Source organism: Microcaecilia unicolor, chromosome 11 (assembly GCF_901765095.1).
Source record: "Microcaecilia unicolor chromosome 11, aMicUni1.1, whole genome shotgun sequence".
NCBI classification, from domain to species: domain Eukaryota; kingdom Metazoa; phylum Chordata; class Amphibia; order Gymnophiona; family Siphonopidae; genus Microcaecilia; species Microcaecilia unicolor.
The window spans coordinates 170,385,254-170,411,348 of record NC_044041.1 but is presented as its reverse complement, the minus strand read 5'-3'; the positions used below and the strand labels follow the sequence as shown (position 1 = coordinate 170,411,348).

The window sequence follows — 26,095 nt, the reverse complement described above, 5'->3', positions numbered from 1 at the left end:
TTCTGCCAGGTACTTGTGACCTGGCTTGGCCACTGTTTGGAAAACAGGATACTGGGCTAGATAGACCACTGGTCTGACCCAGAATGACTACTCTTATGTTCTATGTATGTTCCTCTGGACGAGTCCATTCCATTTGGCTCTTGGACAGTACATGGTATCAAAAAGATATGGTTATCACTGCATTAAAGCATCCTCTAAAAAAAAGAGATGGAAATTTTATGCCATTTAATCAAGCCTGCATTTTCTTCTTTTGGGTATTCATGCTCAGCTCCTCTAAAGTTTAAAACTCCAGTCTGAAAATAAAACCACAACAAACTCAAGCACACCCAAAAGCAGCAATAAAAAAACAAAACCAAGGAATGAGAAAGGCACCGTCATTCTAATTTCTTTACATATGATGGCACAAGCAATTCCACAGTTTCCTTCCCTTACTTGACCCAGGGATCATGGTCAATATGGGAATATCATCCCTGCATATTAGCTCCTCTACCTGTGCAATTTCCACATATTTTTGTGGTTACACTAATGAGCATTTGTTCAAGATAAGAGCAGGCAATTTTTTGCACTAATTGGAATTTGGCACAGTATCAGAAACTTATTCAAGTAGTCTGAAACATGAGGAAAAACATTTGGACAGAGCGTGTCTATCTTACTTGAAAACAAATACAGTGAAATTATTCTTACCTGTTCATTTCCTTTTCTTTACGTCCTGCTAGATCAGTCCAAACCAATGGGCTGTACCCTAGTACCAGCAGATGGAGGCAGAGAAATCTGAATATTCTGATATCACCGCTGCACCCTTACCACCGCACCCTGGAACATTTCAGTATGGCAATGCCAAAGGCTGAAGTAAAGAAGACAGTCAAAGCATGAAGAAAACAAATAACCACGATGAATCACAGAATCCACCCCGACATCTCCGACAGAAATCACACATATTTACCCCTCTGAGATCTAAGACGGGCCAAAAGGATCCTCCTTTTTTTTTTTGAGAACCACAAAATAGATGGGAGTAGCAACTCAAACATTGCTCGGCAAGTGGCACAAGCTTGACTGCTTCCAGGGAGAGCAGCTAACATAGTGTATCCTTACTGCCATAAAAGGCAGCTAAAACAAGTTCTGTAAATTCCAGGGCATAGCCAGTGTAGATAGCTTTCAGGACCCACTGGTTCAAAGTCACCCAGGCAACTTCCTATGGTAAAAGCAGAGTTGGCAGCCCAACTGTATCTCCACAGAATGGGCCCCAGTCTAACATGGGACATAGACCCAGAGGACCTAATACTGGCACATCTTATCTTCCAGAAGACACTGAGGTCTAGAATCCCCCAGATCTCTGGCTTCAGACCAGTGGGTCCTGGAGGTTGTCTGCACTGACTATACACAGGTCCTCACCAAAGAACTGCCATTGAAAGGGAGCTTACTAAAGCAAGCAAGCCTTAGAGCGTTCATGTCTGTAGATCAATTCCTCAGTCACAACCATCATCGCACCACCACCAGTGAAGGCACGGAGGATACTAAGATTGTATAGCCAAAAAGGCCACGCCAGACTCAAGCTGCACCATTTCAGGAGCTGCTAAACACAATGCAGCATGACCCTCACCACATAACCACCACACACAGTTGCCTGGATGCCTAACATGGAGGAACCAGAAGGCCTATTTCTGTGGTTGCTCAACTTTTCTGTCAGGCAAACTCCCTCCTGAAGGGGGAGAACCTTCCTCTTCCAAAGCACCTCAGGCCTCTTCCAATGAGGCAGTGGGGACTACAGCCATTCAAGCACTAAAGCGCCTGGGGCTACTGGAAACCAGGCCAGGGGAACCCAAACCCCTTCCAACCTGCCACAGTAGCTAAGCTGACTGATGGTCCCACCAGGCTCTCACAGCTTCACCATTAGCAACCTGCCAGCCACTGCAGCCTCAGCTGCGCCAATCAAAGGTGCTGCCCTGGAAACCCCTTCCTGCCCTGCTCCTCGATCACTGTTTGTCATGGTTGGCTCAACTTCTCTCTCCTCCAACCTTTTTTTTCGTGAAAACACCGAGAGAGGAAATGAGTAGAGGACGTGAGGGAGAGCTCAGAAGGTAAAAACAACAAAGATACACCTCACCAGCAGAGACCCCTACTGCACCCCTGATGAAGGCCCATAAGTTCAGTCACTGCCCCAGAGGGCAAAGACACACTAAACTCGACTGGGGAAAGGTCCACGGACTGATCCTCTTGAATGAAACCAAAGGACTCTAACTCAGCACCACAGCCTATAGTCTGCAGCCTAGGGGGTCAGGCCTATCCTGTTGCACCAGATTAACCTTGACCCTCTGCTGGACGCAGAGACATACTGAAAAGTTCCAAGTTGTACCACCCCTTATAGTGGTGATGTGACCATAATATTCAAATTTCTCTGCCTCCCATCTGCTGGTACTGAGGCGCAATGCATTGGTTAGGACTGGTCTAACAGGGATAAAGAAAGATTCCCCCCCCCCCCCCCTTTCATCTGAAAATCAGATAACTTATACCAAGTATGTCACATGCAGCTAAGCCTATTTTAATGAGCACATCAGCTGATTCAAGACCCAGGAAAACATTCAGCATAACCTGGTAGATTTCATGCATCAGCAGAATTACTGAAAAACATCCCATGTCTAATATGTACTAGTTCCACACACAGCTCTTATTTTGTGAAGAATCGTCCAACACACTTTTGTATGTGCTACTGCAAAAGCAGGGAATATGAAAATCTCTTCAAGACAGAAGTCAGATATGTTGGCCTATTCGGCTAACGTTTTTTTCTGAAGAAAAGTCAAAACCGAAGCAGGTAAGAGGCACTCTCCCAGAATGTCACCAGATTAATGGCTGATAGAAATAAAGAAAATCCCTGAAAAACAACAGACTCCAGACTCGGGGAGATAATTACGGTCTGTGCCATATATAAGTGCAACTACCTCTTGCTGCCAACGTTTTGACACACAAACGGACATGAGCTGGGAAATAATGCTTAGGATGATTGCAAATTATTATGCACATTATTTCTCACATTTTTTATTCCACTGGATGGCAAGCCTTCTTGGCTTGTAGGCAGTGTACATTCTGCTAGCGCCCAAGAGCAAGCTGTCTTGGTCTGCTTGGGGCGGGAATTCTAAGACTGGGCATTTACCCCCCAACACACCGGATATCACTATGAATCAAGCAGCCAGGTAGGTGTAACCTTATAAACCAAGCTATAAATAAAATAGGTAAGACTAGGAAAACAAGACAACCACTAATGGGATGTGGTATTTTAATTAGGAGAGTGTGTTGTTGCTGCAGTGCACACAGAAATGTAGACATCCTTCAATGAATCATCCCAGTTCCAAGATCTAATTAACCAAAATATCCATTCCAAAACTGACCCACCCAAAGAGGCTAGTGGGTAGCACAGATTCAATTCCTTTTTTTTTTTTTTTAATTAATGATCTTCAAATACATTTCCATTTACACAGAAAAAGACAAAAGAATCAGGAGATTAAATATAAATGATACAGTCTTACAAATTATCTTCCACTAGCCCACATCAAAAGAGAAAGGTTTCCCATTACATCCAAACAAATAAAAATTAAATTAAAAAAATTATATATATATACATACACACACACATATATATATATATATACATACATACATACACAATATTCCCCCCCCCCCCCCCCCCCCCGTTTACTAAGCTGCACTAGTGGCTGCTGTGCCCTATTGCCAACACAGCCCATTCACTTTATTTGGATTTACTTATCGCCTTTTTGAAATAATTCACTCAAGGCAGTGTACAGTAAGAATAAATCAAACATAAGCAATAGACAATTACAGCAGTAAAAATATAAAAATAACAATACAAAGCATGGATAGTATACTACTTACGTTACGTCACTTGGAATGGGCTATATGGGCACTGCCGCGAAGCTTAATAAACAAGGGGGGGTTAATAATTAATCCAACACCTACCTAATACAGTCACTTATCATGACCCCTAAGAAAACCTAACTGTAAAGACTCCCAAAAGGGAAAGGGGAAATGGGACTTGATATATCACCTTTCTGAGGTTTTTGCAACTACATTCAACCCGGTTTACATATATTCAGGTACTTATTTTGTACCTGGGACAATGGAGGGTTAAGTGACTTCTCCAGAGTCACAAGGAGCTGCAGTGGGAATTGAACTCAGTTCCCCAGGATCAAAGTCCACTGTACTAACCACTAGGCAACTCCACTCCAAAAATGTACTCTTCCCTGATATGTGATAATACATTTACAAGCGTACTTAAGGAAAAAGATGAAACGAAGGAGGAGGAAAAGTCCCTCACGTAGACGTGAGCACGAGAGAACAAAGTGAGAACTCAAGGAGGGTATACAATGATTAATTCTAACAAAAATAAAAATGACCTGACACGGCCGTGTTTCGGTACTAAGGTCTGTCTCAGGGGTCAATATTTCTTTTATACTACCAGAGATTGTATAGCAGCTCTACAGCAAGGATTTCATTTTCTTCTCTTATACAGACCTATTGCCAACAGTATAAGAGTCCATAGACTTAAAAAAAGCCTTATATCTCACCTGAGTTGCCCTGGAAATATCAGGAAATAGTTTCGCCCCACAAAACTTCTCAGCTTTCTTATGAAAATAAGTTTTTAGAACAAGCAGTTTATCAGTCTCATTACCAAATGTGAGTCACATTTGATGAGACATTATGTGACCAAAAGAACATGTAATAATAACATCTTGTGTATCTACTAGAAAAGCCATCAGGTACTGTGGGTGCATCTTTTTACAGCAGCTGGGGAGAAGGCCATTTTTTTTTTTTTTAATGGGCCGGGGAATGGGCGTGCACAAAAATTAAAAATAATGCGCACCTATTTATGGCTTGAACCCTTACCGACAACCATTGACCTAGCGGTAAGGGCTCATGCACTACTCATTTGGTAACCATGCAGCGCACACCAATATGGCCGTGATGACGATAACTGACAGGAATGCCCCCTGTGGTACAAAATAGAAAAATAGTTTCTACTGTGGGATTCGGTGTGTGCCAAACTCGGAATTACCACCGGGCGCATCTGCTACCCTGGTGGTAGTGCCGATTTAGCGCACGCTATCTGCGCATTAGCCCTCCCGAGGCTTTGTAAAAGGGCCCCTATATGACATATATTATTGGGTTGATATTCAAAAATATCAGGGTAGCTGCACTTGTAGCCTGAATAAAGGCAGGTGAGAAAGATTAAAAAATAGTACTCGTTGCCAGAGAATGTAGTAAAAGCGGTTAGCTTAGTGGGGTTTAAAATAGGTTTGGATGACTTCCTAAAGGAAAAGTCCATAGACCATTATTAAAATGGACTTGGAGAAAATCCACCACTTATTTCTAGAATAAGCAGCATAAAATGTATTGTACTGTTTTGGGATCTTGCCAGGTACTTGTGACCTGGATTGGCCACTGTTGGAAACTGGATGCTGGGCTTGATGGACCTTCGGTCTGTACCAATACGACAATACTTAAGTACTTATGTCAACACCTGAGGCTTCCAATTGATCCACCTGCTGGTCAACCCCCACTTTTTTTTCTTATTAGACAAATAATAGCAGTTATTCAGCTTGACAGTCTCAGAATTTGTCAACCCTAAAGTCTTCTTGAGATACTTTCTAAGATGGATCTGAGAAGAGAACAGGTAAATAGAAGGAAAATTTTAAAAAAATAATAACTTGCAGGCTCTTCGAGCATTCTCCACTGACTCTAATCTAGAATGAAATGAAAACTTTTTAAAAAAGGAGACCGAAGAAGCATGCAAAGTCCCAATATGAGACTGCATCCGTGAAATCTGCTTATCGTGAACAAGAAACTTAGCATCCACATTTTGAAATTTATCAACTACTTGCACAGAGAAAGTCTCAGTCTGACTAAGAACTGTTTTAAGCATCCCTTCCATACGTGAAGTCCTTAAAAGTAATTTCCTTAGCTGCCTCTACTGGTGGCATCAAACTCTGAGGAGCCGTCACTTTAATCTTTTCTGGCATGTTCCCAAGACACAGCAACAGCTTTCTCAGATAGACCCATCAGAGACCAAGGTACCTCTTGGGAATCCTCTGCTTCTGGAAACCAAACAGGAAGGGGAGGAGTTCTATCAGGAAGGCAGAGTGAAACCTCCATTGGAGATGATACTTGCACTCGAAAAACATCTTTTTCAGTACCAGTAACAATATGTTTGTCCAATGGGCCCACCGGATTGAGAGTGGATACTTTCAATTTTACAGCTCCTTTGCACTTCCCCATATTTCACAAAGAAAAAACAAAAACCTCACAGTACCTGAGCTCCTTGTTGCTTCAAGGGGCAAAGTGTGCCCCTTTGGGCATGCCCCATCGGTCACACGTCACAAAAGCTGCAGTCATTTATAGTGCTCTGGAGGCCCCAAGATGACATCAGAGGGAGAAGTTTAAACCAGTGCCCGCTGGACATGGCATTGGGGCTCCACAGAGAAACTTCCACCCAGTGTCCCACTCAAAAACACTGCGGGACCTCCCCTCCAGATCTCGGCATCAGTTGATAAGCTTTCTCTGCACAAACTCAATTCCAATTTGGATTTGGGTCCTCAGAGTTCACACCCATTGTATAACAACTGGGCAATACTTAGGCAACTCAATCCAACAGAAAAATTCAGAAATGGGAAAAAAAAAACAACACACCATCACAAAAAGGATGGAAAGGCACCACTAACTCTGTATGCTCAGGGAAGTTGATTTCCTCCTGAAACAAGCCACACAGCATATTGACAGCAATTAAAATTAGTCAGAGTTGCCCCCCAAAATCTACAATATACAAGTCAAATTCTCTCAAGCAAAGGCTCTGAGATCTAGCATCTGCACCTGGCTCATTGGTATTTACCGACCAGCATACTGTGCACAATTTTCCAAGGAACAAGCGGAGCAGAACTGAATGTTCATTTTATTCATCAGAGGTTTAACCCTCTTGTTCAGTTGAAATGGGATGGGCCTCGTACTGTCACAAATCAAGGCTGGTCTCCAGTTCTAGAAGACTCTTGGGGGGGGGGGGGCAGGAATTATTTAACTGCTTACACATACACAAAATTCCATTTGTTCTAACAGCAGTGAAGTATCACAACATAATTGCCAACTCATAAACAAAAATAATCTTGACTATGTTAATGGAACAAGCTTAGACTGATTTGCCAATCTAGACGTATATGTACATCAAAAACTAAAAAATAAAACTGCTACTCAGAAGCAAAAGCAGGGAGAGAAGCCAGGCTTGTTCCTGATCTCATCTGTATAGTAGCTCAATACTTCTACTGCATTTTACATAGCCCCCTCCCCCAAAGGTTTTAATCAATTGTAGCCCTATGACGTGTCTGTTGAGGTGTCAGGTTTCATAAACCTAAAAGGTTTGCTGATGTCCAAGTCACATGTTTCTAAATCCATGGAAGCCTGGACACAGCATGGTCAATCTTACCCTTCCTAGGGACATAGAAAGTACTTGTATACGCAAACCGCTTCGGTTGTACCACAGAAAGGCGGTATATCAAATACATGACCCTTACCTTTCTTTCAAAGCAGGCATAAACAGTGTGATAGTTGTTTTCTGGGCCAGAGTTAGCCAGAGTCACCAAAAAAAAAAAAACAAGTCACGAGTGGGGACAGGACTGGCCAGGTGACAAATGCAGTAGGTGCTGCAGAAGGGCCTCTGATACCACAGTCACGTCTTCTGCTCCCAGATCATTTGGGCCAAAGATAATACAGTCAGCATTCACAGCCCAGATACATGGTATTCAGTTCAGGACTGTCGCAGAGGAGACCACGCTAGGTATGCTGGGAAGAGAGGAGGGCTGGAGAATGAAACTTTGGAAAATTATGATAGCTCATGGTACACTACTAGGCCCTAGTCCTGTACAAAGGAGCAGGAACTGCTAGGTCAAAGTTAAGACCCTTCCTCCCCCTGCTTCCTCAAGTACAGGCCCCTCCATCTCCCCACTGTTCACCTTACAACTAAACTGAGAACCAACATCTTCCAACTTTAGGGAAATGCGGAGGATGGCAGCACAGAGTAATGACATTTAACTTCAAAAGCAAGAATAGTTTGCTCACTATATTCTAAAGAGAGGAACAAAAACACTATGGACAGCTGTAACGTTTTAAGAAATTTATTGTGAACACTGCAAACACTAACTTAGCAGCAGTGGCGTAGGAAGGGGGGGGGGGCGGGGGGGCGGTCCGCCCCGGGTGCACACCGCTGGGGGGTGTCAGCGCCTCGCTGGTTCCTTGCTCTCTCTGCCCCGGAACAGCTTACTTCCTGGGCAGAAAGAGCAAGGAACCAGCGAGGCGCCGACACCCCCCAGCGGCGTGCACTCGGCGGATTGGCCCTCCCGCCCCTCACCGCCTTCCAGGTATGCTCTCGCGGGGGGGCGGGGGGTTTGCGCTACGGAGGGGGGGAGGGTGCGTCGCACTGCACCCGGGGGGGGGGTGCACAGCGGCGACCCGCCCCGGGTGTCAGCTGCCCTCACGACGCCACTGCTTAGCAGTGATTTTGGAAAGTGTGCTCATTTTAAACACAGAAGTGACCTACAATAAATACCCTGCAATAAACTGTTTTAGGTGATTATGGTTCTCATAAAGCTATGAAATAGAGCTGTACTGAATAGCATATCTTAATATATGGCCGAATATGAATAATGGAAATTATTATTGCGCCAAACACGAATAATGGGCATAAATAAGAGAAACAACATGAAATCAGATTGAGTATTTATTTCAGTAGGATTTAGTACAGTAGAGGTCCAGATTACATAACATAGTAACATAGTAGATGACAGCAGAAAAAGACCTGCATGGTCCATCCAGTCTGCCCAACTAAATAAACTCATATGTGCTACTTTTTGTGTATACCTTACCTTGATTTGTACCTGTCCTTTTCAGGCCACAGACCATGTAAGTCTGCCCAGCACTATCCCCGCCTCCCAACCACCAGCCCCTCCTCCCACCACCGGCTCTGGCACAGACCGCATAAGTCCGCCCAGCACTATCCCCACCTCCGGCTCTGCCACAGATTAATTGCATTTGAATTTAAATCACTATTCAGCTGAATACAAATAATGTATTCAGGGCAATATTTGGGGCTGAATCAAATCGAATATGAATATGCAGTACAACCCCACCATGGGAGCCAACTTTTCAAAATTATTGGGGGTGCTAAGCCCAGTGGAAATAACCCCTCCCTGGACACATACAAGGAATTTTCTCAATATTGGGGGTGCTCAAGCACCCATAGCACCCACAGAGCCGACTCCTATGAACCCCACCACAAAAGCTGATGCTGTTGCACTTTGGCCCAGGGAGCTCTGCCAGCACAGATCACGACAAAAAAAAAAAAAAAACCCTCTCCAAGGAGCAGAACTATGCTGTTGTCGCCGCCATGCGTCTAACACCCCTCCCCATCAGTCTCAGGAATGATTAAATATGACAAAAGTGGCCCTCTGCCAGACCTGACAATCTGTGCATCAAAGGTCAAGAATTTCCTGGGATTGATGGAGATAGCCATCAGCCGAGTCTTGCTATTGTTTAAAGAAATCAGCATCTTAAACTTATTGAACTAAAGATGGACATGAAGAGCCAGTCCTGGGAATATTTTAGCAGTCCGATTTTGCACAACCGTGAGTCAATGGAACAAAAAAAAGAGAGCTAAATTACAGATACATTGCTCATTTCAAAAGGAGGTGTGATCCACATCTAGCAAGACTATACTTGCTTTTTTTTTTCTCCACATAGTGTTAAGTCAGACTTGATAGCTAGTGCTTCTGCTTTGAAAAACTAATCAAAAATGTATTAAGAGAATATCATTTTTATTGGACTAATTTTCTTTCTTTTGTTTCATTTCAATATAGCGCCTTTAAAAGTGAACACTGCTATCACATCACTTTACCCAAGATGAATCTCTTGGATCTGGCAGATAGATCTGAACTGCAAACAAAGATTTTTTTTACTTGGGGGTTGGGGGGGGGGGGGGGGGAGACAAGTGCCACAGTGATAAAAGGAAAAAGAACCCATTCATCCTGAACAGGCAAACAGTTTGCCTGTTCAAGATGAATGTTTTTTTTTTCCTTTTGCCAGTCTTGGTTCTAAAAGGCAACCACGGCATGGTGGGCAGCGTTAGCAACTAGTGGGCATCAGTGTAGCAGCATCCAATTAATATTTGCGATCCTACAATGGCCCTGAAATTCAAAAAACCACCTTATGGCTCAAAAGACTACAAGCTCATTTTCCCTTCTCCCCAGCTGCAGTGTAAGCATATTCGAAATTTAGTTGGGCATGAATAATCTTTTGGACTTTGTGCTGAAAAATGACACTCAAAGGCCCATTCCAAATCCTTGTTGAAGGCTAGATCCTTCCTGAAGATAAAATCAAGAGTGGAGGAGCCAGGGTTATTTATGATCTTTTGAGTAAACTAAGAATGAAAACATTCTTTCCTCACTAAATACACAGTTCACAGACTAAGCTGCTGAGACAGTATGAAGTCACAATGGAGACTCAAACTTAGTCAACATAGCTTCAGAAAGTCACTATAATACTCACAAAGCAATATAGGCTGATGCAAAACTGAGGTTACTGAAATCACTAGTTTGAATAAATCAAAGAATGGGAATTCAATAGTAAAAAAAAAAAAAAAAGACTTGTTAAAGATCACTCAAGTGCTTTGCCGGTCTTGCTTCTTCAAGGCATAGAAAGGATAGTTTTCCAAAAGGCTTTAGGATAATCCCATGAAATACCTACACTCATGTGGGTGGAATACACAAACCCAACTTCTGATTCATTGTGTGTCACTTTAAAAACCTTGAGAACAGGTGACAGAGGTTTCCACCACCAAGGCCACTGTCTAACCAGAGTGCTTGCTAGCTGTAGCGGAGCTTGAATCTAGGATGTGGGCTATAATTTTTTTTTAATTTTTTTCAAAAAGAAGGACCCAGAGAGTAAAAAACATAAGCGCCTTCTACGTCAGTTTGACATAGTTTAATTTATGTAGTCATAAGAATATAAGTGTTGTCATACTGTCAAGCCCGGTATCCTGTTTCCAACAGTGACCAATTCAGATCACAAGTACCTGGAAAAATTCCAACACAGTAAAACAGATTTTATACTGTTTATCCTAGAAATAAGCAATGGAGTTTCCCAAGTCCATCTTAACAATGGCTTATAGACTTTTAGGAAGTTATCCAAACCATTTTTTAAACCCTGCTAAGATAACTGCTTTTACCATGTTTTCTGGCAATTCCACAGTTTAATTACACTTAGAGTGAACAAATATTTTCTCTTATTTGTTTTAAATTTACCACTTAGTAGCTTCAATGCACGCCCCCTAGTCCTAGTATTTTTGGAAAGAGTAAACAAGCGATTCACATCTACACATTCCACTCCACTCAGTATTTTGTAGACCTATTATATCTCCCCTCAGCCGTCTTCTCTCAAAGCTGAGGAGCACTAGTCACTTCAGCCTTTCCTCATAAGGAAGTTATCCCATCTCCTTTATCATTCTCATCGCCCTTCTCTATACCCTTTCAAATTCTGTTATATCTCATTTAGGATCCAGTGACCAGAACTGCACACGATATTCGAGGTACGGTTGCACCATGGAGCAATACAAAGGCATTATAACAGTGATTCCCAAACCCAGCCTCGGAGGCACCCCAGCCAGCCGGGCCCCTCAGAATACCCAAAATGAACACCCATGAGAGAAACTTGCATGCAATGGAGGCAGTGCATACAAATCTCTCAATGAACAGTCCTGACAGACACAGTAAGCTCTAGGATGGGATGTTCTGATGCATCATCCTAACAAGTTTCCAAAGGCAGAAGACTCCTTTTAAATGACTGGGTTTCATATCCTACCTTTCTACCATATTGTCTTCAAGGTTTAAAATAGGATTCTCTTTGAACCAATTAGAGCTTTGCAATGGGTGTGCTCTCTGAATTAGGCTGAGATTATAGAGAAGCGATCATGGTAAAACCAGGGAGTTGCTGTGACTCAGTTGCCTGAGAAGTTTTGCAAAATACATCAAGCGACAGCTATAATTAAAGTACCTGTAGCATTAAGGCACCTTGGCAGAAAATGTAAAGGATACTAGCCCACAAGGAACAATATATGGTGCTCCTGTTGCACTAGAGGGAGAAGGCTAATAGCACAAAAGAAGCCGTATGTGCTGCTTTAGGGGGCCAGTGCAAAAAAAAAAAAAAAAAAAAAAAAAAAAAAAAAAATATATATATATATATATATATATATATATATATATATATATATATATATATATATATATATATATATATATATATATATATATATATATACATATATACAGATTATATGCTACACTTTCATGGACATCTACACTTTCATCTACCTGTCCTCCCTCCCCCCAAAAAACTCACATTGCCTGACATCTAAGACAGCATCACTATGAAAAAAGACACTCTATACAAGTCAAATATTTTCACTGAGGTTCTACCCCATACAGTTAAGTAACAGCACATCTCTCACCATAAAACACCCACAAGGCTTTTTCCCTGTTTTATTTGTATCCCACATTTTCTCACCTTTTAGCAGGCTCAATGTGGCTTACAAAGTACCGTAATCGGCATTAACCGATTTCGGTAATAACAAATGCAAGTTGCGATTAATATCAAGGTGATATTATGGTAGAGTAAGATACATGTAAGGTAAAGACAATTGGGGAGAGCTTAGAGAGGGAAGAAGAGTTAGGATATGTCCCTTACGATCTTTGGTTAAGTTGTTACCTCAAAACATCTGAATTCCATGCCAGCTAAAGGGATTGTGGCAACCTGAGCCAAAGTTTGCTTTGACATCCCACTCCCCCCCCCCCCCCCCCAGCTCCCTTGTAGCCAGCCCGCCTGCACAGCCCAGACTCACCTACTGGGAAAACAAAACAAGTCGGATTACTAAACATGCCTACATAGAATCTCTATGCTAACAGAATACTTGGTCTCAGTCACGCTTAAAACTTAGATAGACCCTCAGAGTACAGAATAAGTAAACAATGTCAAGCATCTCCATGTCCAACATTTCCCCTCCATCTCTGTTTCCCTATATCCCCATCTCCATATGCTCCCCACTGTCCAATATCAACCTCCATCTCTCTATATACCTGTCTCTCCTTGGATTCAACATCTCACTATGTCCCCCTATCCAACATCTCTTTTCCATCTTCATGTGCCACTCCCCCCCCCCCACCCCGTGTCCAATATCTCCTCTGTCGCCCAGTTCCCTGCTCCCAAGTGTCAACTATCTGCACTCTCTCCTGATTTCCCTCTATATCTAACTTCTCACTATTTATTTCTTCAAGTCCAACATCTTCTTCCAAGTATTCTAAGTCTTCTCATGACCAACATCTACCTATATACCCCCCCCCCCCCCCCCCGGTTCCAGGATCTACCCTCTGTGTACCTTTGACTGCCCCCCTCCAAGACTAACATCTCCCTTTGGTGTCCCTATGTTCTCCCCATGTCCAGCATCTTCCCTCGGCCCCCAAGCCAAACAAACCTCTTCTCTCTTCTAGACATCCCTCCCTCTCAACCCTACCCCTGGGTCCCGCATCCCTCAACTCCATCCAACAGTTTTCCCCTCTCCCAGGTTCCCTTCCTGTCTACCTTTAACATGTCTTTCTCTCTTCCAGAGGTGGCAGCTAGGTCCAGGAGCAGAGGAAGGGAGAGAGATGAGATACTGAGAGCATGGAGTTGGACACTGCAAGGGGGCCAGTGAGGCAACCTTTTAGTATCTTGAGCCAGTGCCTTACCTGACCCATACCTTGAGCCGGCCACAATTCCAACCCATACATGGGTGTAGGGAGGGAAGGGGTTGTTGCCTGCTACTGTGTCACTCTTCCTATTACTACATGTTCCGTAGAAAGCTCTGCTGAATAATGCAAAAAATTACTGTGTCCTCCACTCCTTGGAGAAATTCCTTACTACTTATCCCATAATATATTCAACTTTGTTAGTTGATGTTACTTTGTTTAGAAATAATGTTTATCTTTTTAAATTGTTTTATATTAAAATGCATTGCTTTAACATCTTTGGAATAGGAGTGGCCTAGTGGTTAGGGTGGTGGACTTTGGTCCTGGGGAACTGAGTTCGATTCCCACTTCAGACACAGGCAGCTCCTTGTGACTCTGGGCAAGTCACTTAACCCTCCCATTGCCCCATGTAAGCCGCATTGAGCCTGCCATGAGTGGGAAAGCGCGGGGTACAAATGTAACAAAAATAAATAATAGCAATGGCATATTGTATAAGTGAATATGCCATTGCTATTACAATGAATGCATTACAAGGCTGCTCTTTTGTAGAAGAGCAGCCTTGTAATGCATACACTGTCAAAATCCAGAACTTTGTAATATTAAGGGGAACGGGAGTTATCACCATGGACTACTATTAAGATATGTAATCTTACAAACTCACATTATTTTAGCATAGGTCTCTATTTATGTAATAAACCCAAAACATAGAAAAATATAAGCAGATAAAGACCATATGACCTATGTAGTCTGCCCATCCATGCCATCTACTCTTCATAATCACTCCCTTACAGATCCTATGTACTTGTCCCAAGCTCTCTTGAATTCAGATAGTTTTCATCTCCATCAATTCCACCAGGAGTCCATTCCACAAATTAACCACCCTTTCTGTGAAGAAGTATTTCCCTCAAGTTACTTCTGAGTCTATACTACTACTACTACTATTTATCATTTCTATAGCGCTACTAGACTTACGCAGCGCTGTACACTTGAACATGAATAGACATTCCCTGCTCGACAGAGCTTACAATCTAATTAGGACAGACAAACAGGACAAACAAGAGATAAGGAAATATTAAAGTGAGGATGATAAAATAAGGGTTCTGAACAAGTGAACAAGAGTTAGGAGTTAAAAGCAGCATCAAAAAGGTGGGCTTTTAGCTTAGATTTGAAGACGGCCAGAGATGGAGCTTGACATACTGGCTCATGAAGTCTATCCCAGGCATAAGTTGCAGCAAGATAAAAGGAACGGAGTCTGGAGTTAGCAGTGGAGGAGAAGGGTGCAGATAAGAGAGATTTACCCAGTGAACGGAGTTCCCGGGGAGGAATGTAGGGAGAGATGAGGGGTACTGAGGAGCAGCAGAGTGAATGCACTTATAGGTCAATAAGAGGAGTTTGAACTGTATGCAGAAACGGATAGGAAGCCAGTGAAGTGACGAGGAGAGGGCTAATATGAGCATAACGACACTGGCGGAATATTAGTCGTGCAGCAGAATTTTGAACAGATTGAAGAGAGAGATGGTTAAGTGGGAGACCTGTGAGAAGCAAGTTGCAATAGTCTAAGCGAGAGGTGATAAGAGTGTGGATGAGGGTTCTGGTAGTGTGCTCAGAAAGGAAAGGGCGAATTTTGCTGATATTATACAGAAAGAAACGGCAGGTTTTAGCAGTCTATTGAATATGTGCAGAGAAGGAGAGGGAGGAGTTGAAGATGACCCCAAGGTTACGAGCTGATGAGACAGGAAGGATGGGAGTGTTATCCACAGAAATAGAGAATGGGGGAGGAGGAGAGGTTGGTTTAGGGGGAAAGATAAGAAGCTCAGTCTTGGTCATGTTTAGTTTCAGATGGCACTGAAGACATCCAGGCAGCAATGTCAGATAGGCAGGCTGATACTTTGGCCTGGATTTTGGCTGAGATTTCTGGTGTAGAGAGGTAGATCTGGGAGTCATCAGTGTAAAGATGATACTGAAAACCATGGGATGAGATCAGAGTACCAAGGGAAGAAGTATAGATGGAGAAGAGAAGAGGTCCCAGGACAGATCCCTGAGGTACACCAACTGACAGTGGGATAGAAGTAGAAGAGGATCCACTAGAGTATACACTAAAGGTACGCTGGGAGATACACGAAGAAAACCAGGAAAGGACAGAGCCCTGAAATCCAAGTGAGGACAGCATATCAAGGAGTAGGCTGTGATCAACAGTGTCAAAAGCAGAAGACAGATCGAGAAGGATGAGGATAGAAGAGACCTTTGGATCTGGTCAGGAACAGATCATTGGAGACTTTAGCAAGCACTGTTTCAGTTGAATGAAGGGGGCGAAAGCCAGATTGAAGTGGATCAAGAATAGCTTGAGATGAAAGAAAGGCAAGGCAATGGCGGTGAACAGCATGTTCAAGTATCTTGGATAGGAAAGGGAGGAGGGAGATGGGGCGATAGTTGGAAGGACAGGTAGGGTCCAATGAAGGTTTTTTAAGGAGTGGTGTGACTACGACTATGCCGCCACCCGCTTCAGAGCTTCCTTTCAATTGAAAGACTTGCCTCCTGAACATTTATTTTCCAGCAGATATTTAAAATGTGTATCATATCTCCCCTTTCCTGCCTTTCTTCTGAAGTATACATATTGAGATCTTTAAGTTTGTTCCCATAGGCTATATAATAAGACCAGGCACATTTTAGTGGCTGCCCCACTCCATCCAGCCTTGAATTTATGACCCTCTGACTCAGAGGCAACAATCTTCCCAGTGGAGCTATTCCGACCTGAATAACTGGGGTTAATAGTAAAACAACATGCCTAAGCTCACATTGATAACTACGCTGCTAAGCTGGCAAAACAAAAAGCTCATAAAAGGCATACTAAAGGTTATACTTCAACTTCAAAAACACTACATGTTACAGAAAAGTCTGAGCAATATTTAAATTTGGATTAGCCAGTAGAATAAATATTCCACAGCCCTTTATTCTTCTGTATCAAAAACAGCTGAAATGTCATGCAAAGGTCTGATTATCATGCATCTGCCTTGAATGTTTATCCTTAAGCAAAATAATCTTGTACTAGATCTACAAACTGTTTTGACTAAATAGATGGATATACTGTCATACTCGAACAGGAAAGAAAACGCTATTAACTTTTTAAAAATAGCTTTCAACATAAGACAGGTCTAGTGATAATTGAACTTACTTTTCTTAAAAATGTTGCTTGGAAGGGTATCACTTTAAACAAAAAAAAAAAAGACTTGAGAACTAGCAAGGTGCTGCTCCCTTTTTAGAAGACTCAACCATAGTACTGCACACAGCATCTAAGGTGAGATATGAGCTTTGCTCTATAGCAGAGGCGTAGCCAGACCTTGGCGGGAGGGGGGTCCAGAGGCCAAGGTGGGGGGGGGGGCATATTTTAGCCCACCTCCCCCACCAGGTACCTTTGCTGGCGGGGTCCCCATCCCCCACCAGCCTTAGTCTTCTTCAGCGCCAGTCTCCAGCGTGTTCGCTGATCTGTGCTGTGAGTCCTGACTGATGACGTACTGCATGCACATTCCTTTAAAGGAACGTGCAAGACGTCCTGGACGTCAGTCAGGACTCACAGCACAGATCAGCGAACACGCAGGAGACTAGCGCTGAAGATGACTAAGGCTGGCGGGGGATGGGGACCCCGCTAGCAAAGATATTTGACGGTGGCGGCGGGACAGGGGAGGGGGTCAAAAGCGGCAGGGGTCAGGGCTAAATATGTGGGGGCCCACGCCCCCGTGGCCCCACCTAGCTACGCCCCTGCTCTATAGGTCAAGCTTTTTCATGCCTCATAGTTGCCTTTTTTCTACAATTAGTCCCTATAGCCTGTACACCACATTTATTTATTTTATTTGGATTTTGCTTACACTTTTTCTGTAGTAGCTAAAGGCTAGGTTACATTCAGGTACACTGGGTATTTGATCCAACTGGTTGAAAGTTCTAGCAAGAAAGTCAATTAGGAACTAAGGAAGTCTAACAGTTTGTGGATTTTCAGAATGTTTTGCAAACTTACCTACCAAAAGCCAACTTTTCAACCGAAAAAAGCTTCCAAAATACATATACAACAGCATAATGAGAGTAAAGGAAATCAGATTCCTCGTCCACAGTGAGCAACACACTTCTGCCATCAGGACACATGTACTCACCCCGCAGTTGTCCTCCGGGCTCCCCAGCATCGAGGGCACCTGCTGTCCCCCGTTAAGCTCGGCATCACTGCCCGTGAAGTCGTCTTCTGACTCGTCAAAGGAAGAAGCAGAGGACAGTCCAGCCGAGGAGGAACTGGAGAGCTTACGGAGGAAGAACGTGGGCAGGGGAGAGCCGCCGCAGCCGCTGTCCGAGCATGGAGACTCTTCGCCCCCTTCCTCCAGCCCGGCAGCCAGAAGATCGGGCACCACCACCGCCTCCTCCTCCTCTTCCCGACTCGGGCTAGGCTCCCGAGTGACGATCAGGCGCGGGATGGGGCGAGTGAAGCTCAGGGACGGGCCACCCTCGGCCTCCATCTCGGGATTCTCTGAATCATGGCCCTGTCCCGGGCCGGCGGCGCTCCTCCGCTCTCCTGCCGCTTCCTCCTGCAAGCACAGGCGGAGCACGGGAGCGGCAGCCACAGCGGCGCTGTCCCGCACGGCTTGGCGCAGCAACAGCAGAGGCGGCTCTGGGGCGCCACTCGGAGCTCCGCGGATCCTCATTCGCCGGCACTGTGCTGGACGTGCCGTAGCCTTGAGTTGAGAAGCAGTCTCTGCCCTGCCCGAGCCCGCCGGCGAGTAGGAAGTGTTCTGGCCCATCCCTCGGGCCCCGCCTCCTTCGCCGTGACGTCAGCAGCGGCCCTTTAAACCGCTCCTCGTGGCGCTCGCTCGCTCCCGGGGGTCGCTTCGCATTCCTCGCCTCCGCCCGCAGCCTTTAATCCCGTACTGGCTGAAGTCAAGTTTCCGGTAGCGTTCCTGGAAGCTGGGGAAAACAAAAGGAGGAATAGTTCAGTTTCTCCTAGGTCCTACTTTATGCAATAACAGGCAGACTTTGAACACTAAAATCAGAAAATCAATAGTGAGTTCCCCCATCAAGAACATAGGTTCTGGCCCCTGAATAGTAACGAGCACAAAGCCATAATCGTAGCAAAGAGCACAATCATTTCTCACTAAACCTTCTTTTTAACTACTGAGAAAATAACTACCATACTATACTGTACCAGGGCAATCAGGATCGTCTCCAGCAGTGTTAAGCAAATGCTTAGAAAAATTATACACACACACCAAAAAAAAAAACCCACACCCACCAAAACTTGTCACAGTTTAAGGAACGCAGTGAGTCCATGACGACAACGGGGAAAGCCATGCCTGATTGTTGTTTTTAACTTAGATCACTCACTACTTTAAAAAAAAAAAAAAAAACCCACAAAGTCCTGTCGATACGTCTGAAAGTGGGTAATGGTGGGGGATGACTAAGAACTAATCTAAGTAAACAGAAAAAGTACTACCCTACTCAGAGTACATGTAAACAGATGAACGTGGTGTGCGGGAAGGAAGCCACCGGGGCTACGGCCAAAATAAAACAGAGGCACCTTTCATTCTAACATTGGGATTTCTTTCCCCCCTCCCTCTCTCTTTTGGCCGTTTCTTCCTATGCTTTCTGGTTTCGCTTGTACTGATCTCTACTGAACACCACCACAAACCTACATCCACAATCACCTTAGATTTTATATTCGTTGCTAATTGCCATGCCCCAGGTTTTTCTTTTTCTCTTCAGGAACCGTGCAATCATGGGGCCTAACTCCAGCCACATTTCTAGTGCTCAATTACAATGACTGTCCAACCCTTTCTCCACCGAATCCCCAGCTGACCCAGGGAATACACTACTACTACTACTATTTAGCATTTCTATAGGGCTACAAGGCGTACGCAGCGCTGCACAAACATAGAAGAAAGACAGTCCCTGCTCAAAGAGCTTACAATCTAATAGACAAAAAATAAATAAAGTAAGCAAATCAAATCAATTAATGTGAACGGGAAGGAAAAGAGGAGGGTAGGTGGAGGCGAGTGGTTACGAGTCAAAAGCAATGTGCGATAACACATACAGCCGAATGAGAAACCAAATGAGCAAACTTACGGAAAAAGAAGCAAAAGTGAACAGTCTCCTTTACTTCCTGACAATGTGGAAGAAGAATGACACCATTCCCAATTAACTCAAGATCAAAAATCCTTTGGCTACTACTTACAGTTCCGACTATGCAGACAAACTCTGCAAACACACTAGTCAGAAACTAAGAAATGAACATATACATCAACGCTACAAAAAGAAGAAAATTATAAGAACCCAAAGAAAAGTAGTTGTAAGAAACTTGTAAGAACTAAACCCCTACCTTTTGAGCCAACTAAAGGAGGACCTGCAAAAAATCCAAGTGAAAAAAAAACAATACATTGCTATCCGAAAAAAAAGAAAAAAAAGCTGACTTCTCTCCTGCAGAATCACAGAGAGAACAACATCTCATCTCGGAACACTGGCAGCACAACACCTGATGAAGCAGACCTGGGGGAAAGGAAAGGTTATGACGTGATATACCGCCTTCTGTACTTACAATCAAGCGGTTTAAGTATTATATATACAGGTACTTAATTTTTACCTAGATCCATGGAGTGTTAAGTGACTTGCCCAGAATACACCAGGTTCAAAGCCACTGTCCTAATGACTAAGAGGCAGATGCATTAAAGCTAAATAAGCCTTTAATGACTCTCCAACGAGGAAATTTTGATCCGTTGGTTACCGACGTCAGACAGGGGCGGGCGCAGCAGGAGAAAGGCGCCATCGAAGCTGGGCGAAGGCAGGCATCAGCTTTCTTCTTGCCCGTGCAGCACCTTCGGACAGAGGAGAGAGGCGCTGCACGGGCCCGGTAAGAGGGAGGGGGGCCCGATGGAGGAGGGGAATGGCGGCGACGACTCCAAAAGGGGGCGGGGCACAGGACGGAGGATGTCTGGAGGCGGAGCTGAGGTGAGAGAGTAGTGAGGAAGGGAGGGGGCAGGGGCTGCTAGAATTTTGCTTTTTCGGGGTGGGGGGAGCGGCGGAAAGTGGGGAGCAGCGGGGGGGGGGCAAGGCCGTCCGTACAGGACGCTCCTGATGAGCGCCCTTGCCCCCTCCCGACCCTTTTTTTTTATTTTTGTTTTGATTTGGGAGCCATGTGCTTGTGATTTGACTGTGTTTTGACTGTTTGTGGCATGTGCAGAGCAGCTAACATAACGCTTGGCTGCTCTGCGCATGATTTGGGGGCCGATTAACGATGTGTATTGTGATTCTTTGATACATTGTACGTTTCAATACCGATCTCAGCATGTGTGACTTTTTTTTTTTGGTGCATTTTTCGTTATTTTAAAATCGTTAGGGACTTTAACGATTTAGATTTTTTTACGTTTGGTTGCTGCATCTGCCTCTAAGCTACTTCTACAGTTAGGGGCTAGATTTACTAAAGTATGCTACATCTTGACATCATTACTACCGTTATTGCACATAGATTACATGCATTAATCCCGGTAACATTGTAGCACCTTTAAGCAAATCTAGCCTTTGCACTGGTAATTAAACCTAAGTATTCCACCTTCCTTAATACTGCTCCAAAGAATAGTAGAGGGAGGAGTCACGACACAGGAATAAACCCACACAGCAGCAATACAGCCACACACAAGTACATAGTGAAAAGCCTAAAAGTAGTGCAGCTTTCAATATGAGAGTTCATTGAGAACAAGCTAGGGACACCGCAGAAGCAGCAAGAGAGTAAGTTGCAAGATTGGGTACAGGAGGGCAGATGTTAAAATAAAAGGTTCATTCCAGTTGTTTCTGTCCAGTGCTGGTGGGGAGTTGACTATTTATTTATTTAAATTTTGCTCACACCCAGCACAACTCAGCCAGGTTGGCAAGAGACCCACAATAAATATACACGAGAGGTTTATATACAATGGAGGGTAGTACACACATTTATTGCATGCATATTCACTGTGGCTCTCCTGAAAACCTGTCTGGCTGGGTGTGTCCCAAGGCATAGCTTGAGAAACACTGGTTCAGCAATGGGATGAAAACCTGAGAAACAAGAGTTCAAATCCACTTCTGTCACAGACGCGCCTTGTGACCTGGGCTAAGGCACTAGCTCCCACTGGCTTCAGGTGTAAACGTTTGGGGGTAGGGCTATATTGTACACCTGAATACTCATCACTACCATACAGCACTATGTATGGCCAGTAGTACTGTAAAAATGATTATAGCAAAAATAAATATATACAGATTTAACAACTTTCTGGAGGAGGAAAAAAGCCAAAGTAACCTCTGTCCTCAATAGAAGATTAGCAGTAGAGTTCATTATGACAAGCCAGTATTACTGACCTGCACCTGACTATGTTATAACTTTTTTCACTCAATGACTCATCTTACTGACTAAATTACTGGTAATCATTTTACAGGGAGCATTATGTACATGCATGATACACATTTTCAATCAGAAACTAGTTTCTCCTAAGGCACTTATGTACAGTACTGTGATTTCCTGAAACTAAGCATGCACCAGTGGAAAGTCTACCTCAGAGTCAGCAGGTTGAACCTAAAAGTACAAAAGCAGCCAATCTTTCAGAAAAAAAGTCAGTCAGATACCTTACCCTACTCATGTGCGGGTGAATCATGCCCTTTGCCACAATGTTAAACCTAGAGTGAAAAGCTTGGCAATCCGTTCAAATCCAGTTCAGGGCAGTAGGGACCTATAAAAGGTGGCCCATGGGCAAGGAGGTGATCTCAAATCACAGCTCCTGTCGGATTCCTATGAATACATGAAGATAAGTAAGAGACTCTGCAGGGTTGTGGCTTTTTACTTAGGAAAGCGTGGTTTCATTCCGCACAAATTTTTGCAAGATGAACTTATCTGACCGGAAGCTTTGATTGCACCAATGAAACTACGTCTCTGTTCCTCAAATATACAATCAGTACTTTTGGATGGTGCAACATTTACAGACGGTGCAGGCACTGCACTTTTCTATAGAACTGGAAATGAGCTGCATGTGACTGATAAAGGACAAATATAGGTACGGGGGGGGGGGGTGGGCACACATCTGGATATACTTCCTCTGTTATACATACACGTATTGAAATGCTTTCTTAGTATTTGTGTACACAAAGGAGTTTAAGCATGCAGCAGCCACACACAAATAGAGTGTCAGCTGTGTAAAGCATATTCACAACAAGCCTATTATGCACCACAGAAAATCAAAAGAAGCATGAGGGGGAGGGAAATGTAAACTGATAACATGTCCCTGCAATGCAACCAAGTGCATCTTAAATGTTTAAAAGATACACAAACAGAATGTCTAGAATGTCTAGACAGGACTTTAGCTTTGCAACAGATAGTTGTGTACAATACATAAGTGATTATCCAGTCCAATATGTATACCCCTGTGCTTGAAATAAGATACAATACTTTGCATTTAGAAGCACTACTGAAAATTTACTCTACATTTTTAACAGGAGGATTTATCTCCCTTATTTAGCCACAGTTCAACAAATTTCATGTCCTTCCTCTCAAGGGGGGAGAGGTAGCAGGACATTAACCCCAGTGCTCTTTCCCCCCCCAAACCACCCTCAGCCAGTAAAATCAAGGTGCAGGACCTGACCAATAAATGTTGAAAGCAACATCAAGAAGCATCTTTTTTTTTCCCAGTTAGTGTTCCAGGGTGAATATTGTCCAGTCCAGAATCAAAATGAACAGTTGGGTTCCTTGAAACAGCAATTGCAAAACATGGTCCATATTGAGGCATATTTTCAAAGCACTTAGCCTTCCAAAGTTCCATAGGTTTCTATGGAACTTTGGAAGGCTAAGTGCTTTGAAAATATGCCTCATTGTGACCCAAAAGACTGCATTTTAAATATGTTAAGTACTTCACACTTCTTCAATTTATAAAGCACATAGTATGTGGGCACAAAAAAAATCAATGAAAATGTGCAATGATTAGATGGTTGTGGAGGTAAGTTAAGGCCAGTTGGTCTATGACAGTCCCTTTGAGAACATAGGAGCACATTTTTAAAACTTCTTAAAACACGTTGACTGTATTTTGATAATGGTCAATTAGTAATATTTTTCTATACAGGATTTAAATGTTATATTCTAATAGCCAGTTTAGGGGGGGGGGGGGGGGTTTAGGGCAAACCACCTTAAGACTCTCTCCTTAGTGAAGCGCTCTTGCAGCATACTACAGGTAACACTTCAATGGACAAACATTGTTTCTACATCAATGAATTGCATAACACAGTAAATGAGGAAAGATAAAAACCAGCATGAGCCATCCAGTCTGCCCTACAAGGCAGCCAGAGCCATAAACGCCACTCAGGGCAGGTTATAGTCAGTCATTCATGCTTAAACAGTGTTTGGCAATTTGCCATCATACCAACTGCCTATAGACAATTCAATATAATGTAATCTTAGGACAATATAAGCTATAAATTCTGTTAGCAAGAGCTTTGGTCAACTTGCTAATTTCAAAATTAAGATGTCCTCCCCTCACACTTGAGATGTACAGCACCTTCACTTGTAGCATAAGATAAGTGATATATAATACATTGACTTAATCTTCATCTGTCTTTTTTGCCATTTGTGGGATACAGACTGCAATGTCCGACATTGGTCTTAGTTTCCAAATACTGGAGTTACTGAATATACAGGCTTTTGCCATTTATAGAAAACAAATCTGATTACAGCAAAAGATAAGCTGTACATGAAATTTACTATAACAATAAGTGACCGTCTCTGGGAAAAGGTGACTAGAGGATACAAAATGTTGAGAATGGCCATTTTTTTTTTCATCTCATCAGTCCATAAGTAGTCTGAAAATGTTACATGTTTGAACTGTTAGATTACAAATTGTTTGCTCTAACAGCATTCATCATGTTTATGTTTATTAAAACTTAATATACTGCTTAACTATTACCAAACAAAGGGGTTTACAAAAATATTACAAAGAGAAAAATGTAAAAGAAAGTCAGTAATAAAATATGAAAGCTTCAAGCACTCATATCAAGAATTCATTCATATCTATTATAATAAAGAAATAGTAGTAGTAGTAATATGAATATGGTAATGAATTAATTCTGTTTCTGCTGACTTTAGTCACCTTTTTCCAGAGATGGTCACATATGTTCATTAGACTGTATTTTTGGGATAAAATTGTTATATTTTGGGCCACCTCGGAAACGGGTGCCCAAATCACTTCACTCTGGGTTGACAAGGGCTAGAAGCGTGGATCATCGTTCAAAAGTGACACTTAAAAGCTGGATTCAGAGCCCGTGATTGCAGGCCTCCAGAAAGAGTCCTATATGCAACACCCCAGTCATATCACTAGGTGTGCAGGGGAGGGAAGACTAAGAGGTACAGGGAGAAAGGGGGCTTCAATTCACTAAAACCCAGATGCTCAAAAGTCACCGTTAAATATGGCAGCCACAACTTACAGATTCCTAAACCGACTGCTGTTGAAAGGGAATCACATGCAAATGAGATGCACAGAATTTCAGTAAGCGACTTGTAGGGAAAGCGCTTAGCACATGTGCAGAACAGTCATGTTCATTGCTTTCCCAGGAATCATTTTGTCCCACTGCTGCACACCCTGCTGATCCCTGATCCTGCCGGTGCCTGCCAAATCCAGGGTTCACCTTGCCACCATGTTTCCAGGATCACAGGATCAGACCCTCCTGTCTGGTGTCTATAGAATCCAGCGTACAATGAAGGTTCAAAGAAAAAGGACTCATTTCAAAGGAGTGTTTGAAAATAAGGACTTGTAACAGACCAAAGATTAAACTGGGGAAGTGGTTTGCAGAAATCTTATGGCTCTAGGATCCCACAACCAGACAAATCAATGGTGAGGAGCCTGTTTGGGTTGCTGCTGGTGGGAAAAGGGTAGAGTCGCCTTCACACAAGGACAGCTCCAGACCTGCCAGAAAAAAGTTTCCTCATTAAAGGTAGGCACTCCTTTTTGTGCAGCACATGGAATGCTCATTGTAATATGAATGAGCTTACTGTAATACATTTGCATTTGATTCTCCGTAGCTGCTAGGGCAAATGGTTAAAGCCAGCAGACCCTCTTTGTACATTAGACACTAAGGGCAAGATGCACAAAAGTCCTCGTTAGAGCCGTTCCGTACCGAATTCCATAACAAATCGGTACGGAACAACTATGCACGAAGGAATGGGAATGCAAATGAGCTGCTCGTTGCAGCTCACTTGCATTCTCTAACCCTTCGTTAAAACCGTTGATAATCAGCCCGTA

At 43.3% G+C, this 26,095-nt stretch overlaps 1 protein-coding gene across 1 annotated transcript in view; it reads right to left on the bottom strand.

Moving 5' to 3' along the window:
- The window catches only part of ITPKC (inositol-trisphosphate 3-kinase C), a 150,851-nt gene that overhangs the window by 51,471 nt on the left and 73,285 nt on the right, over positions 1-26,095 (bottom strand). The window contains exon 2 of the mRNA XM_030217676.1: positions 17,966-18,764. Within this exon, the coding sequence (XP_030073536.1) occupies positions 17,966-18,601 (636 nt within the window). The 5' untranslated portion in view covers positions 18,602-18,764. The remainder of the gene's footprint in view (positions 1-17,965; positions 18,765-26,095) is intronic.